This window comes from Lissotriton helveticus, chromosome 3_1 (assembly GCF_964261635.1).
Source record: "Lissotriton helveticus chromosome 3_1, aLisHel1.1, whole genome shotgun sequence".
Taxonomy (NCBI): Eukaryota; Metazoa; Chordata; class Amphibia; order Caudata; family Salamandridae; genus Lissotriton; species Lissotriton helveticus.
In genome coordinates, this window is record NC_136061.1 from 900,139,775 (window position 1) to 900,158,114 (window position 18,340).

General features: G+C 47.7%; 1 protein-coding gene across 1 annotated transcript in view; it reads left to right on the plus strand.

The window, feature by feature from the left end:
- SF3A3 (splicing factor 3a subunit 3) overlaps positions 1-18,340 on the plus strand; it is a 241,738-nt gene that overhangs the window by 185,743 nt on the left and 37,655 nt on the right. Inside the window, exon 14 of the mRNA XM_078681237.1 lies at positions 3,171-3,281. Coding sequence (XP_078537363.1) covers positions 3,171-3,281 — 111 coding nt within the window. The remainder of the gene's footprint in view (positions 1-3,170; positions 3,282-18,340) is intronic.

Genomic DNA, 18,340 nt, shown 5'->3' on the forward strand with positions numbered 1-18,340 from the left:
CTATGGGAGAATGACTTTATTGCTGACATCTATTTATTTATTTTATTTATTCAAAGTTTTATATAGCGCGAACAAGATCCTTACAGATATCAGAGCGCTTCACAGAGACAGGAGTAGGGACAACAGGAATGAACAAGATAATGGGAGCAGCATAGTAATTACTAACATAGTAGGATAACAAAATGTACAGAAACATATCAAGATACAGTCAGGTAAACAAGTAATATAAATACACCAAAGAGTAACATATATTGGTCGGTAGTAAGAGAGTAGCGTAGTAGTGACCCCATAAGGTAGGAGTATAGTGTCAGAGAGTAAGGTGATCAGTGATACAGAGCGATGCAGAGTCTCAGATCCAGTATCTGTAAAGTTCAGGAGATCTTGGCCAGAAGGATTGTTTTCACCTCTTTCTTGAAGAGTGCAGTGGAGGAGATAAGCCTGGTTTCCGGAGGGAGCGCATTCCAGATCCTGGGTGCCATTCCTGAGAAGGAGCGCTTGTATGTTTTTTCTTTCCGGAATCTACTAGGTTTCAGGAGTAGATTTTTTGTACTACGATTGGATCTCGACCCTCCTGATATAGACAACTTTTGCGCGAGGTAGTTGGGTGCCTTGTGGTGCACGGGCGAGTTTGTCATTACTGCAATTTTTAGCTGTATTCTGGCTTCAAAAGGCAGCCATTTTAGAGATTTTAAGTCTGGGGAAATATGCGAATGTTTTCTTGAGCCAGTAATGAGTCTCGCGGCAGCGTTCAGGGAGGCTCTTAGGGGTGCTGTTGTGGATAGCGGTAGTCCACTGAGGGCCACAATTCCGTAGTCTATGCGAGGGATGACTAAAGCTTGTACAGCAGTTTGGAAGTCTTTGGCAGGGAGGAAGGGTTTGAGTTTCCTCAGTGTGTTGATTTGGAAATTAGCCCCTTTTGTGGCTTTGCTAACGTGCTGTTGCATGTTGAGCTGGCGTCGACTGTGATGCCTAGGGATTTCGCTGAGTCCACGATGGTAGGTTGGACATTGAGTGCTGTTAGGTTATTGAGCCACGTTTGGGTGGTGGAAGTCTTCGCCGGGGGTGAGATGAGTAGGAACTCAGTTTTCAGCGCATTTAGTTTGAGGTGATTATCGGCCAACCAGGATTGAGTGTTGCTAAGTGTGGAATTCAGTAGTTTGATATCTTCCGGGGATTGTATCTTTAGGTAAAGTTGTGTGTCATCGGCGTACATATGGAATTGAACATTGGATGCTTGGAGCAAGGTGGCGAGCGGTCCCATGACGAGGTTGAACAGTGTGGGGGAGAGGGAAGATCCTTGTGGAACACCTAGATCTGCAGGCACCGGTTTAGATAGCACATTGTCGATCTTGAACTTCTGCGACCGGTTATGAAGGAAGGAAGAAAACCATTTGAGAACAGTTCCTGAAAGACCCATTCTAGTGCTTAGCAGCTCCAATAAGTTCTCATGCTTGACCGTGTCAAAAGCTGACGATAGGTCAAGAAGGATGAGGAGGCAGGACTCATTGCGGTCAAGGATTTGGAGGGCGTCATCGATTATGTGTGTCATAGCTGTTTCCGTGCTATGTTTCGCTCGGAAGCCTGATTGGTGAGGGTTGAGGAGGTCAAATTGGTCAATGTGTTTTGTTAGTTGGAGTTGGACACATTTCTCCAGCAGTTTGGCCAGGGTGGGGATATTGGTGATAGGCCGGTAATTGTTCAGGTCAGACGGGTCAGCTGTGGGTTTCTTGAGTATAGGTGTGACTTGCCCCACCTTGAGGGAGTCTGGGATGAGACCTTGTTGAAGGGAGCAGTTGATGATTTTGGTCCAAAGAGGGAGGAGCAAGGGGATGAAGTCTTTTACTGCATTAGCAGGTAGGGGGTCTGTGAGGTGATTAGAGGGCTTCAAGGTGCAGAGTAGTTTGTGTATAGCTTCTTCCGAGTAGATGTCGAAGTGCAGCCATGATGCCTTGTTTTTGGGTTGAATGTTAGACATTCTGGTGTGATTGGGGAATCGGCTTAAATCCATGACAAGGTCATTTCTTATGTTGTCGGTCTTTTGCTTAAAGAAAGCAGAGAAGGCTTCACAGTGTGGGGTGTCGCTTGTTGCGTTGTTTGATTGTAAGGGTTGTGTCTTTGTTTGAGTCTTGATTAGTTCGAACAGTTTTCTTGGCCTGTGTCTAGCTTGGTCCAGCTGACGGCTAAAGAAGTCCGACTTTGTGCGCTTTATTTTCCTAAAGTAGGCATTTCTCTTCTTTTTAAGCGTTTTTAGATGCATTGATGAGGGGTCAGATCTCCAGGTACGCTCTGCCATTCGCATAGTGCGCTTGTCGTCATCTATATGTAATTGGTAATTATTAGCATACATTTTTTTATACACCATCTTTAAATCTGTCAGCTGAAATGTGAAGAAACCAGCCTTTTTATTAGTGCATTTGAGAATGAATTTGTTGAAATAACTTTCGTTCATTCTCTCTACTAAGCATTTCGTAAAAGTAGCTACTTATGAGTTTCTGTGAGGTGGCTCGAGACTGGGGCAATTGGTGGTGTAAGTGTTAGAAGGGAGCTTCTTCCTTTTATTTCGGAGGAGACGGAGGCAGATGATTTCCTTTTTTGCCAATGTTCACCACAGTGGTGCTTAGTCTTTATATCAGAAAGGCGAGGTAGAATCAACTTTGGAATGGTTCACTTTTAAAAATTTCAATTGGATGTGGGTTTGTGAACCAGAGGGAGCGTTTAGTAGCACACACCCATAGTTCTTCCCAGATGTGTCTACCTGCAGGATTCTGTTCAACTTGGAGGTTATAGGTTTATTTCAGCAGTCATTGTAAATGCAACTTGAAAGAAGCATTACTGAACCAACAAAAGAAACAAGTGGATATATAGCAGATTCTCTTTCAGGGGTATGGAGGGTAGAGTAATCATATTAAAACCTACAGCATGAACCTTTTTCTTGCACCAACATTGGTACAAAACATCTTTTGCACACATTGTGTGCTAAAAAGCAAATCGCTGTCAATTGGCAGTCTTCCTTCGATCACTTTCTGTTGCCCTTTTGACCCAAGGTTCTTGATGTTCCTTATCAAATGGGTTTTGTAGCATGTTTTAGATTAGTTTGTTGAAGCTGTATGTCTAAGATGTTATAAAAATGTGATATGGAATTGATAAATCACTCTTCTATGTATTTGCAGCCAATCCCGTATTGGTTATACAAACTGCATGGCCTCAACATTAACTACAACTGTGAAATATGTGGTAACTACACCTACCGAGGGCCCAAAGCGTTCCAGCGGCATTTTGCTGTAAGTACTGTTCATGTGTACAATTTTGAAGAACTCATGATTCAAATGGGTTTATTTGATTTCTTCTGACTTATTTTTCTTTGGGAAGTAAGCATTTTAGTGTGTGCTTTAAGCAACCCTGTGGCAACTTTCGTATAGGCCAAATAAAGTATTTATTTTTGTATATTTTTTCATCTGTGTAGTCATGCAACTTCACTTAGGACTGTAAGTACTGTAAATGTATTGGCTTGACACAAATACAATTAATATTGCTTGGTTTGCAGGTTTTGAAAAATACTGCTTTTACATTGTGTCTAAACTGATCCTGTTGGCCAGGCCTTCACACTGTCTATTTTTAAGACTCGTCCGGTATTTGTGACCAAAATAAGTGTTCTTATGGATGCCTCTAATCGCAGATTCCTCACCTTGTGATGGTCCCCATATGCCAGACTGGATCCAGATTTTTCTCAGCAGTTCCCCTCACTTCCAGTAGGTGGCGTTGTGCGGCTCTGCTCCAACTCCTTCCCACCACGCAAATGAAGCTGGAACCAAATATAGCTGCCACCTCTGCATGCTGACATCAGTTTCTTTCTTTCCACACCCTCCAACATGAATCCGAAGTTTGCTGAATTGTTTTTCTGTCATCTGACCGAACTAACTTTTCCAAATATTTACAGTGTGCAATGGACATCTCCCTCTAAAACTATATGCTTCAAACCCTGCAAGAACTGCCATTAATAGATGTCTGTGACGGACCCAACCAGGTATGTCTCTGGTGTCTGGGTTCCTCAAACGACTTAGAGTTGTGTGACAACTGTGCCAGAATGAACCTGAAAGCCATCTGAGACTGCAAGGTCAGTTCTGTTTAGCTCAACAGTCAAAAACCACATGGGGACCAGTCTCACTCGAAGGTGAGGACACCTTCTCACTCTCTGCCATTTTTGAGGGCGGTCCTATTTCCACTCCAAGTCGAAATCCAAGAAAAAAACATGCCTAAATATGACTCTTTCTCCACTCTGATCAAGAGGAGTTGCACGGCCATCCAGATGCCTCCCGATCCCCTAATGCAGAGCTGATCCTTCAGCTCGTCCCAATCCAACTCAAATTCTCAGTTAGAATTCTTCAATCAATCATGGTATTTGTAAAGCGCGCTACTCACCCGTGAGGGTCTCAAGGCGCTGATGGGGGGGGGGGGGGGGGGGGGGGGGGAGTTCGCTACTGCTCGAAGAGCCAGGTCTTGAGGTGTCTTCTGAAGCCGAGTAGGTCTTCGGTCTGCCGTAGGTGGGTAGGTAGGGTGTTCCAGGTCTTGGCGGCGAGGTAGGAGAAGGATCTGCCACCGGAGGTTGTTCGTTGGATGCAGGGGACGGCGGCGAGGGCGAGGCTGGCGGATGGGGGTGTGGAAGCTGAGTCTGCTGTTCAGGTAAGCTGGTCCGGTGTTGTGGAGTGCTTTGTGTGCGTGGGTGAGGAGTTTGAAGGGGATCCTCTTGTCGACGGGGAGCCAGTGTAGGTTTGTCAGGTGGGGGGTGATGTGGCTGCATCGGGGGACGTTGACGATCAGTTGGGCGGAGGCATTTTGGATGCGCTGTAGTCGTCATAGGTGTTTGGCTGGGATTCCGGCGTAGAGTGTGTTGCGTAGTCCAGCCTGCTGCTGACGAGGGCCTGTGTCACCGTTCTTCTTGTTTCGGTCGAGATTCACTTGTAGATCCAGAGAAGCGTGCGGAGGGTGTTGTAGCAGGAGGAGGAGACGGCGTTGACCTGTTCGGACATGGAGAGGGAGGAGTTAAGGATGAATCCTAGATTGCGTGCGTGGTCGGTGGGTGTCGGTGCTGTCCAGAGAGTGGTCGGCCACTAGGAGTCGTCCCAGGCCGAGGGGTTGGATCCGAGGATGAGGACCTCCGTCTTGTCCGTGTTCAGTTTCAGCTGGCTGCTCCTCATCCAGTCGGCGATGGCCTTCATTCCGTCGTGGATGTTGGTTTTGGCGGTGCGTGGGTCCTTGGTGAGGGTGAGGATGAGCTGAGTGTCGTTGGCGTAGGAGATGATGTTGAGGTTGTGGTGGCGGGCCACTTGTGCTAGGGGGGGCCATGTAGATGTTGAACAGCGTTGGGCTGAGGGAGGAGCCCTGGGGGACGCCGCAGATGATGTCGGTGGCCTCGGATCGGAAGGGTGGGAGACGGACGCTCTGTGATCTGCCGGAGAGGAAGGATGTGGTCCAGTCGAGGGCCTTCTCTTGGATACCGGCTTCTTGGAGGCGTGATTTTAGAGTGCGATGGCAGACCGGGTCGAAGGCGGCCGAGAGGTCCAGGAGGATGAGGGCTGATGTTTCGCCGTTGTCTAATTGGCGCCTGATGTAGTCTGTGGCGGCGATGAGGGCAGTCTCTGTGCTGTGGTTTTGTCTGAATCAGATTGGGACGGGTCCAGGATGTTGTTTTCTTCGAGGTGGCGGGTCAGTTGCATGTTGCCGATTTTCTCGATGACATTCGCCGGGAACGGGAGCAGGGAGATGGGCCGGAAGTTCTTGAGGTCCTTGGGACCTGCCTTGGGCTTCTTGAGGAGGGCGTTGATTTCGGCGTGCTTCCAGCTTTCCGGGAATGTCGCTGTTTCGAAGGAGATGTTGATGACCTTCCGTAGTTGGGGGGCGATGGCTGCGTCTGCCTTGTTGAATATGTGGTGTGGGCACAGGTCTGTCGGAGATCCTGAGTGGATGGAGTTCATGACCTTGCGTGTCTCGTCGTCGCTGACGTTGGACCAGGAGGTAAGGCGGTTGGCGTCGGTGGTGTTCGGAGGTGGGGTGGAGCCTGGCGTGGTCTGGTCGGTCGTGGTGTTGAAACTGTCGTGGATGTCAGCGATCTTTCGGTGGAAGAAGATGACTAGTGAGCCGCACAGTTCCTGTGAGGGCGGGATGTTGTTGGTGTTGGTGTTGGCGCTGGGGTTGGATAGTTCTTTAACGATGCGGAAAAGCTCTTTGCTGTCGTGTGCGTTGTTATCCAGGCGGTCTTTGAAGGAGGACCTCTTGGCTGATCTGATGAGGTGGTGTTGTCTTGGCTGATCTGATGAGGTGGTGGTGTCTTCGGGTGGCGTCCTTGTGGGCTACGTGGTTGTCCGGTGTACGTTCGTGGAGCCATTTCTTCTCCAGTTTCCGGCATGCGCGCTTGGAGGCCAGGAGCTCGTTTGTGAACCAGGTGGCTCTCTTGCCGGCGTGGCTGTTGGAGGGTTTCTTCAGTGGGGCGAGGGTGTTGGCACAGGCGTCGATCCACTGTCTGAGGTTGCGGGCTGCGGCGTCTGGGTTGGTGGGGTCGGTGGGTGGGTTCTGGGAGAGGGTGGTGAGCAGCTGGTCTTAGGGGACTTTGCTCCAGCCACGGCGAGGCAGCTGTTCGGTGCGGTGGTGCGTGGTTGGTTTTTTGAAGGTGAAGTGAATGCAGCGGTGGTCAGTCCAGTGGGGCTCGGTGGTGTGGTCGAAGGCGATGTGGGTCCTTGTGGAGAATATGGCGTCCAGCGTGTGGCCGGCGGCGTGGGTGGGTGCAGTGACGAGTTGTCTGAGGCCGAGGTTGCCGATCAGCGTGGTGGAGTTGACGTCGTTGTTGTTCTTGAGGTGGAAGTTCAGGTCCCAGGGGAGGATGTAGTCTGTGGAGGCGAGTGCGTAGGTGCTGACGAGTTCAGCGATGGAGTCGCTGAACTGGGCCCGGGTTCCGGGGGGTCTGTAGACGAGCGTTCCTCTGAGGGTGGTGTTGGGGTCGGTGTGGATCAGGAAGTGCAGGTGTTCGGCGGCGTTGAGGGTGTCGTCTGCGTGGGTTGTGACCTTGAGGGTGGACTTGTGGATGATGGCAATTCCTCCTCCGATGCCGTTGGCGCGGTCCCTGCGGGTGATTTTGTAGCCGTCTGGGATGGCAATGGCGATGTCTGGTTCAGAGGAGTCGTTCCACCACGTCTCTGTCAGGAAGACTACGTCTGGGGCAGTGGCGTCGGGCAGGTCCCAGAGCTCGATGGCGTGTCTGCGTGCGGAGAGGGTGTTGAGGAGTATGCAGCGGAGGTGGTTGGGTCTGGTCCTTGATGGTTTGGTGGTTCTGTCGCAGGTGAAGCTGCAGCTGTGGCAGGAAAATGGTCCGTGGGTGCGTTTCGGGGCGGCCTGGTTGCAGCGTTGGTCTCGGCCGGTGTTGAGAGCGTGGAGAGAGTTGGCGTCGTAGCTGAGGCTGGGTATGGTGCGGTGGGGTGCGCGGGGTCCAGGGGTTCTGGCGCGGTCCAGGCGCAGACGGGCTTGCCTCTGGCGCGCCTTCGGCATTAAGAAGGGGTGGAGGGAGGGAGGAGCAGCTGGGAGACGGGTGGCAGGAAGCGAATGGGAGAGGAGGGGGGCAGGGACGCAGAGGCGGGAAAGGAATACGGGGAGCGGGGCAGCGAAGAACTAAAGGCACAGCAGAAGGAAGCAGGCAACAAAAACACAGGCAACAGTTATTTAAGCAGCGCACAGAAAAGCAGGCAACAGATACAGGCAACAGCCACTAAAACAGCGCACAGAGAAAACAGGCAACAAATACAATACAAATACTGGAAACAGGCAGCAGATTAGACCGAATACTTACCGCCCACCACTGGGCCACCAGGGATGAGGCGCAGGCGGGAGCCTGCGGGTGGAGGAGGGCCTCGAACTTCCAGCAGCAGCGAGGGGCAGCAGACAGAGGACACATCACCAGCAGGGAATGCTGGGGCGGTGGGTGGAGCGTCCTGGCCTCAGAACAGGGAGGTCATGCTGTGTGTATTTGGCACCCTACCATCTTCTGCTGAAGAGACTCAAGGATCTGAGGAGGCCTCCTTCGGCAGATCTGTCTCAGATGCTGACTGCCTCTTGACCACAATAAGGGGCCTCCTCTGACTCCAGAGTCTATGACTGTCCTGACTTCTCATTCGGCACCAAAATCCTATCTGGCTCCTCGTGCTTTGATGCAGACACTACCAACGCCTGATGTAGAACCGTTTGTCTATGCGGCCTCCGAAGCAAGTACACTTCGACCAAAGTTGCACTTTAACAGGAGAAACAGCCAAAGTAACCTCATTGGGACTTTGATGAGACACTACCTCTACTGACACATTTTCCCGATCCAGAACCCCATGATGGAGATGACAATACCCAACTCTGAGGGAGAAAATCATTTTTTGGATCTTCACTGTGCCGGTGGCCCGGATAGGTCCCAGACACTGGACTTAACTCCCCTCCTAGCCCTTCAGCATCTTCTGCTATGGTCATCACACGAGCTGCAGAGATCCTCAACCTCCAACTGCCATCAGTAGAGGTACAAAAACAATCTTCTCACAGTCCTACAGCCTCTGCAGATTTCTTCAGAGCTGCTTCTCACATTTAACGAGGCCCTAACAGATACCTTAATGGGCACTTGGGCCAAATCTGGATCTTGCCCACTTGTGAATAGGCAAATTGCCAGACAGCACAGACTATTCCCTGAGTACTCCCCTTTCTTCCTCCAGCACCCTGCTCCCAAAAGCCGCGTGGTGCAATCTTTCACAAGCCGTTTGAACAGAACTCTCATCCTACTACGCCCCCTGATAAGTAATCAAACACATGGAGTACTTTGGTAAGTGAATGTTCTGCCAGCCTAGCCCTCAGTTCAGGCAACTCCATTTGTCTCTTTGGACGTTACTCACACTTATTATGGAACAAGGTGAGCAAAACCTTATCCGTTGACCTTGATGTGTTTTGTGCTACTTGGGCTCAGATCGTGCAAGATGGGCAAGACGCTGGAAAGTAGGTCATCATATAGGGGCTGGATATCATCAGTTGCTAGGATTGGGGGCACTGCACTATCATGGTGCTTCGCCACTACATCTGCCATAGGCTTCTTCAGTGACAACCAGGCATTACTGAAGGACATGCCATTTGAAGGCACCAGTCTCATCAGGGAAAAGGCTGATTTGGCCAAGCAAGCAGAGCTACAGCGTGCTTACTTGGCCCTTCTGTGCCAGTGCGGTATTAGCCTCACAGGTACTGCCTTTTTCGAGGCTTTAGAAGTGGCATCCAGCAGAGACAACACCAAGACCCACATTCATAACAGGCCTTCCATCATTATTAGGTAGAGGTGGAGAATTCGCCTAACAATATCTAACATACTACCCTGTCTCCTGCCTTCTTGCTGCCAATATCAACCCCTTTAACTTGTCCTCAGCTGCACATTGTCAGCTTTTTGGAGGCAAGATACTTTTTGCAGCATGAAACTTTATGGATTCACATGCTGTGCATTATTCTGACCTCTAGTGGTTAAATCAGGAACACTCTCCTTATATAATAGTCTTTTCTTGCTTTTCTCTCTTTTTTTTTTTTTTTTTTTGTTGGACGTCAACGGTCCCCACCATTTGGTGCTTTGTTCCATCTTTCTCTGACGTCAGACGACCTCCCCGTAAGTCTCCACTCTTGAACGCCATCCTCAGGTTATTTTTTCCACCATTGAGTCTGGAAGCATCATGATGGTCTCCAAGCACAAAGAGGAAGAAGAAGGATTTTTGTTGAGTAAAATGGAGACGATCATCACTATAACAAAGTAAGGGAGTTTTTACCTAGAGGGGAAAACATCGAGAAGACACCTTTTCGGTATGGCCCAGAGTGCCACCATGAATGCGCAGAGAGGTACAACCACCAGGTATGCAACTTGCTGGTGAGAGCAAGTTCCACACGCAAGTGCAAAGACAGCAGAAAAACAGGTTTGCAATCTGTGCCTGTCAATAGACCAAAAGTCTGATTCCTGCGAGGCATGCACGGAGTCTAAGCTGAAAGCGCTAAAGACTTGAAAGCAGCAAAGACAGGCATACTACGCCATGGAGGGCCAGAAGGAAACAACTTCACTCGGAAATCTCGGACTATCACGCGAAGAAGAGGATAATGTGGCTGAAAAGCAGACGGAGAGGGCTCTGATGCAGAAAGAGTTATTATTGATGCCAAAAAAGAGCACGAGACTGAAGGACAAGCACGTACAGGAAATGCCGAAAGAAATTGGAGCAGCCGAGCTGAAAACTTCAAACTCGAAGCCAAAAATCTCTACGACCAAAGGCAAGTTGAGGCTAAAGGAACCCCTCGGGTCGCATACAAATGATACCACAGTTGGAAAAGCCTCAGAGCAGACACAGGCATTGAAAGACAATCTCATTCGAGAAAGGCAAGAAAACGGCAGTTCAGTCAGCAGCAGCTGAAACTTCAATGCTGAAAAAGAGAGTAGCACTCAATGCGTAAGAATGTGCCCTCCAAATCGAGCACAAGAAAAGATGGCTCGAAGCTGAAATTGCCACAATGCTTCAGAAAAAGGAATTTCACGCCTCCCTCCAGGGATTTCGAATACCATCGAAAACTTCGAAAGAAAGCATGCAGGAGGATAAAGATTTGGGAGAACTGGAACCCTTTTTGATGCCAGAGCCTAAAGAGGAGTAAGAACAAGAGCTCTTCTATAAGGAGGAGGACACAGAAGAACATGGTCTTTTCCAGGACACCGAAGAGTAGGACGGCATTGGAGAACAGTTGCAAGAATGTGAGGCACATTCAGCTGAGGAAGCCATAGACACTTATCTGTCAAGGCCATTGCCGTCAGATGATATTGCCATTTACAATCAACTGGTTAAGAAGGTGGTGGGACAGTATGGAGTAAATCTGGCAGAGGATAAGTCTCAGACATGTTTCCTACTATACACACTACTACCCTCAAAAATAAAAGTCTATTCCTTCCATTGCTCCCAAGCATCTTTGATCAGGGGAGAGAGGCATTCAAAGAGCCTGCAACCTGCAGGTCAATGACTCCCAAGGTCGGGAAAAATTACAAACACTCCACTAAGGACCCACCATACATGCGGGGCAATGTGACGGCAGATTGTGTCTTTGTAGCCACTGCCAAGAAGATAGTAAATGTACCAACCACCACTGGTCTGCCTCCAGGTAGAGCAAGTAGAAGGATAGAAATGTTGGAAGAAAACTCAAAAGAAGAACAGCAGCACAATGGCGCGTATCAAACTCCAGCGCCTTGTATAACAGGTATGCCCATCAGAACTGGGAGGAGATAGCACAGTTAATGAGATACCTGCTAGAGCAGTACCAGAAAAGAACAAATGCCCTCGCAGAGGAAGGAAGGGACATAGACAACACATGCTTAAAAGTCAGCCTTGGACATCACAGACACAGCAGCAAGACACCTGGAGACTGCAAAAACCCTAAGGCGCCGACATGGCTAAAAATCTCGGGATTCAAAAATGAGGTACAGGCCAACAACATCAGCACCCCTTTTAATGGAGAACACTTGCTTAGTAATGGAGCAGATGGTACACTGTAACAAATAAAATAAAAAAGATTATGACACAGCCAATTCGATGGGGTCTCTACAGTTTAGGGGTCACCAGAGAAGGGGAGCCACCCCTATTAGAAGACCAACAGGAAGAGGAGGGTTTTAAACTGTAGCATCACGTCATACCTTTCAGCACACTGGCAAAGTGCAAACAGCATCACAACAGTGGCAATTCCAAGTGTCTCAGAGACGGTTCTTTCGCAGGCGAGCAGAGGCAAAGGCCAGCTGTCTGGAGTAGCGGCAACAACAAACAAGTGACGCACTAAAATTGGACTTTCCCTTGCACACAGCACCTGTAGGGGGAAGAATAGAAGACTTCCTCTAGAAGTGGACGAAGGTCACATCGGACAAATGGATTCTAAACATAATTCAACACTGTTATTACATTGAATTGGAAAAACACCCACCAACGAGCTCCCGAAACACAACACCCACACAAAGAAATTACCTATCTTCAAAGGGAACCAAAAGAGCTGCTACAAAAACAAGCAATGGAAAAGGTAACCCTAAAATGGGGTCCATCAATGTGTCTACTCAAAATGCTTCCTGATGCAGAAACCAGACAAATCACTACGGCCATACTGGACCTCCACTACCTAAACAAGTTCATAAGAACACAAAGGTTCAAAATGACAAATCTACAGGAGTTTATGCTTCAACTCCAACAGGGGGATTAGGTGGCAACCCTAGACTTAAAGGAAGTAGATCTACACATCCAATAAATCGTTGACTACTCCAGAACAGGAGCAAGAATAAACACAGTACAAGCAAAGGCATTTATATGCAAGAAGAGTCCTGGCCATAACACAGGAAGCTATCCATTGCCAGAACAATCAATCTCTGACAGTGAGTACTGTGGGGAGAGTATTAGGAATGATGGATTTCTGCATACCACTAATACCACATGCAAGGCTACACGAGACTGATCCGTGGGCCCACATCAGTGGTCACAAGTGACGGGGAGCTGGGAAGATGAAGTGGTTGTCAAGCGGAGAGGACAGGAAGAAATGAGATGGTAAAACAAAGCAAATGTAACAGCAGGAAGACGCTTCATGATGCTAGCACCAACCGTAACTATCACCATGGAAGCCTCACATATGGGATGGGGAGCTCATATGGAGAAAATCAACACCAGAGGGGTACAGAAACCACAATAATCAATGCAACACAAACTTCTCATGGATTTGAAGACCGTGTTCCTAGCCTTAAAAGCCTTTCAGAAACAATTGTGGAACAAATCAATACAAATTCAAACGAACAAGTACAACAGCGTTTTACCTCCACAAACAAGGGGAAACTAAATGATTTCCCCTATCAAGACTAGCGCAACAGATAAGGAGATGGGCCATTCAGAGACAGATACCAATAACAGTGATACATCTACAAGGAGTAGACCATGTGGAAGAAGACATACTGAGCAGACAAGCATCCACCTCTCATGAGTGAGAGCTGAATCAGGCAGTGATAGTGTTGAAAAGGTGGGTACTCCAGAAATGGACTTATTTGCAGCACCAGAAAATGCAAAATGCCTGTATTTTCTCATCCAGGCTCCCATATTCTCGCTCCATGGGGAATACTTGGTCGATAGATTGGTCAGAGAAATTTGCTTACGCTTTTTCCTCGATCCCACTTCTCTCAATCGTTTTCAACAAATGCAGGCGCTCACGGATGACTTCATACTCTTAGACCCCAGTGGGCAAGAAAAACTTGGCTATTGGATCTATTAGTGGTGGCGAACAACTTACAGAAACTGCCAGCATCACAAGACCTGCTCTCCATGCAAAGAGGAAAAGTTATTTACCCAGAACTAAACACACTGTGTCTAACCGCATGGCTCCTGAAGACGTAGAATTTGATCATCTGGGACTGCCAGAAAAAACAATGGTAATCCAGCAAGAAGACCAACAACTTGGCAATATTACATAGGCAAATGGGAAAGATGCACACCATGGTGCTAAAGTTCTGGTCTGCTTCAAGAAAGGATATGTGAAACTTCAGTTATCAGTTTTACACACCTGTTTGGAGAAGGCCTAACGTATGTGTCGTTAAAGGTACATCTGGCAACAGTAATAACCTAAACAAGGGGATGCATAGGGAGAAGTGCATACACTTCTTCAGTAATCAAAAGGTTTCTGGATGGGGCAAAAAGAATAACGCCACCAAGGAGTGTGCCTACACCCATATGGAATCTCAACGTGGTACGGACACAGGTGATGAGAGAACAATTCCAACCACTCCACAAGGCCACCTTGAAATTCATCACATTCAAAACTGCATTCCTAACTGGCATGACGTCTTGCCACAGAGTAAGTGAGCTACACCACACAGGAACCGAATATGCCAATACACAAAAACAAAGTAGTCAGGGGGACTGACCTACGCTTCTTCCTACGGTCATATCCCACTTCCACATAAACTAAGCTAGTCGGATATCGAGTTTTTTCCAAGAGCCAAGTACTGGAGCAGAAACAGCATTTCACACACTGGACGCCAGTAAGGCAATAATGTGTTATTTAGAAAAAACTAAATCAGGAAAGGAAAACTTTTCATATCATTCCCAGGCAATAACGAAGGATAATCAGTTACAAAGAACGCCATCGCTAGATGGATGGCTCAGATACTTCAGATGGGTCACAAAAGAACTGGCATGCAGCTACAGACACAACCAAGAGCACATTCGACTAGAAAGAAAGGGGCAACAAAAGCCTTCCTGGCTAACGTTCCAGTTAACAACATATGTATGGCAGTCACATGGTTGTCATTACACATGTTCACAACACTACTTCATTGACGTATAGGTAAACAGAGTAGCACAAGTGGGACAAAGAATACTGAAACATTCGTTTAGAAGCTTAACCTCATCTCCAACCCAACCACTAAAATGACAAAAATGCTACAGAATCAATACACAGATGTGAATCCAGAAAAGATTCACTCTACAAAATGCAATGTTTACTTACCTGTAGGAGTAGTTATGTAGCTTGAAGAATTTTCTGAATTCACATGCAACCCACCCACTGCCCCGGGAAATGAGTCAAGTAAACATTAGAAATTTAAAAGAGTGCAGCCAGAGGAAGCCCACATACGATCCACCCACCTCACCAAGAAATGAGGCGAGACAAGTAAACTTAAGATTTTTAAAAGCACACAGCCAGAGGAAGCCCACGGGACATTACATATACAAATTTCACCTCCAAAAAAAAAGAATTTTAAGATAGCGACCAAGAGAAGGGGGCGTCCAGGGAGGGCGTTGGATGTCAGAGGAGTATGTAACAAGTACCAATTGATTACTGTTGGTGCTCAACGAAAACGTAAAGCAAAAAAGGACTATACAAGAAGAGAGTTCTCAACCAGTAGATGGCAGAATAAGGCATAGCATGTGAATCCAGAAAATTCTTCAAGCTGCAAAACTACTCATACAGGTAAGAACCCATTTTGTTATTACCTTTATTGATGGCAAAGCATCAAATTGGACTGAATGGTCCTTCAAACACCCTACCTGTAGGAAGCAGGCTCTTTATCTAATATATCAATGATCTGATACTCAGTGTAAAGAGTCCAGGCCAGGAGCCTGCTCTAGCTATCCCAGTGTGCACTATTAGGGGTAGTGTGGTCGAGCAGCCTTAGGCTTGACCAAGAGGAGTGCAAGACATCTGCACATACACACAAAGAACAATAAATTACGGAGCCGACCCAAGAAGGAGACCCACATTAATTTATAACAAGCATTGGCATAGCCAATAGGTATCGCCTTCGGGACCTTATAAGTGTTTAGTTATGCAGCACAATATCCTTGGTGCAACATCATCATCTGTTGCATGGCTAAGCACTTATAAGGTCCCAAATGCGAGACCTATTGGCTATGCCAATGCTTGTTGGAACTGCCGGTGCTCAGCACTGGCAAGACCTGGGCCACTTAAAGCCCCGGGCCCCTTAAAGCCCCGATTGCTGGCAGTTATCAACATCAGGTAACAGGTACTGAATGACTGTGAGTGTTCCATTTGAGCACCGATTTTGATTACACCTTTACAAAGAAGTGAACGAGGTATTGTGGATAGCCACATAGATGTTCTAATTTGGACTGAAGTGTTATTACAATTCTTTGCACTGTGCCTCACTCATTTTTTTGTCGTAATTCTTTGAGAGATTAAAGGTATATACATTCATAAAAGTATAATACATTTTAGTAGACCCATAAAAGTCTGGGTATTTAACATATATAGTATAATATGAGGAAGAAAAAACTTGCATATCACTCATTTAAGCCATATTGTTTATTTCTCGTGATAGCTTTTTCTGTTATCCAGGCCACTATACAGGAGATAATTCCCTCTGCTTTATGTCCAGTGCACGGTTATCAGATATCTATCACTGACATATCACGTCCGCAAGGGCTTTATGTAGGCCGGGTCCTGCTGGTGCTCAACACCAAAACTTCTAAAAAGCAGGTGCAACAAGGGTCCAATTTTTTCCTCACCCTCACAGTTCTCAATATAAGAAGCTGACAGTGCCCGTCTGAAGTTCTGCCCGCTGCCTCCCGCTATCAACATGAAAATAGAAAACAGGCAATGCTCAAAAATACATGCTGATATAGTGACGGGAGGTTTATTTCATTTGCAACAACTAGAAATTAATTTTTGTAAATCGGTGAAATGACTGGGGAATAAAATAAATGCAGATAAAAATAAATGCAGAGCGTATTTGCATAATTATACTCATTTCAATGACCTAAAAAATTAGTTTTTTTACAGACGCAACATAGTTTCTTCAACTAGAAAGAAAATGCCCTACAAAATCGTTTTTGCTGGTGTAAATGCTGAAACTAACATTGAAGTGGCTAGAGAAAGAAAGGGAGCAAGGCTCCGTGCGTACCACAAGCACCAAAATGCCTACGTTCTAGTAAAACGAGGGTAGAAGGAGAGAGAAGCAGCGAGGGTAGGAGGAGAGGGACACACAGGTAGTGGGAGGGAGAGAAGCAGCGCGGGTGGAAGGAGAGAGAAGCAATGCGGGTGGAAGGAGAGAGAAGCTGCGCCGGTGGAAGGAGAGAGAAGCAGCATGGGTGGAAGGAGAGAGAAGCAGCATGGGTGGAAGGAGAGAGAAGCAGCGCGGGTGGGAGGGGGAGGGTCCCAGAGGTAGTGCGAGGGGGAGAAGAGTGGGCTGGTGGGAGGGGAAGCACTCTGAGGTAGCGGGAGGGAGAGAAGCAGCGCTGATAGAAGCGCCCAGAAGGTGCATTAATTGTTCACGGTCGCAGGTGCCCACTCTGAGCTCATTTTAATAACTCTGCCATCAAAAGGCAAACACGCCCAGATATAATCTGAGGCTGAGCTGCAGTTAATCTAATAGTACACAGCGATTTATATATTTCCCATTAATCCAATGGAGAGGGAAAATAAAGCGGATGGCTGCAGCAGGCGGGTAATCTGAGAGATAGCTCTGTGATGACTGAGCACACTGCACGCACCTGTACAGCGTAGAATGCACATTCGGGGACAATTGTGCGGGTCGGGGGGAAAGCTTTTGAGCACAGAGAGCACAACACATACTCACCTGTGGAGCTGCGGTTCGCTGGGAAGGCAAAGAGAAACACCACAAGTCACACAAGGACATGCTCCTCTGAGGGGTGCCAGGAGTCTCGGTTTTGAGGGCAAAGTCCCTGTTTTTCGTCATCTCTCCCGGTAGATTTCGCTAAATTCAGCCATGTTCCATTTTTGAGAGGGTCGATTGGAGACAGAGGGAGGCAACCTTTAATGTCCTAAATCACGGTCACTAGCCATTTCACAACTCAATTTAATTAACGCAGAGGAGGCGAGCTGCACGAAGCGTGCGATGGGTAACAAATGGCAGAGTAATGAGGGGGCTCTCCTCTCTCCCGTGACTAGACGCACGCGCACTGTGTGAATACCTCTTGTTTTTAATGAATAACGGCTGCAAGCAACCTAGGTCCATTCGCCTGGGAAGGTCAGTGGTGGCACAGCATGCCTGGTGAGGGAGGCAGAGCTCTACAGTACAGCGAGACAGGGTTGCCGCATTAAACCAAAGAGAAAGCAAAAGAGAGAACGTGCACCACAAAGCTGCATATAGGAGATCATTGCTCATCAGAGTGGCAATGGAAGTTAGCATGCAGGGCACCAGGAGAAGAAGAAACAAGCATTGGCCGCAAACAAAAAGAAACCGTGCGGCTGCGACCAGGAGTTGTGTGTGCGCAAGAGCAAAAATAAAATTTAAAAAACACGCAAGTGGTGCGCGTGCGCTCAGGGAGAGTGAGAGGAAAGCCAGATAGCGCCTCTGCGCTGAGCAGGACCGTGAAAGTGAAAGTGATCGTGATGCACTTAATGACCCGTGACGGAGGAAAGACAGATGGCGGCTGCGCGCGTGCACTTGTGCGTAACCGCAAGCTTGAGCCCACCAAAAGCCTGTGGTAGCACTTTCAAAACCCGCTTACTAAATGTCTCGCAGGACAGCGCATGCGCTGGCTCAGGCAAAACCTAAAAATTGCAGGTATCTTTATATATGTTTAGGCATCAGAGAAAATTTGTTCAGGTAAGTAAGTTTTTAAATATGAATTATTTTCAGTTCAAAAACTGGACACCGCAGTTTTTGAGTTTTGCAATGTTATCCTATGGAAGGAAGAACAAATTCTGCAAACGGGTATAGTACAGTGACTTACTTGACCAAACTCAAGTGGTTAAGGTGAGTGGTGGGCAAGGACCAAGGCAGCACCAACAGAACACCACCAGCGGCACAAAGGCAGCCGGGTGC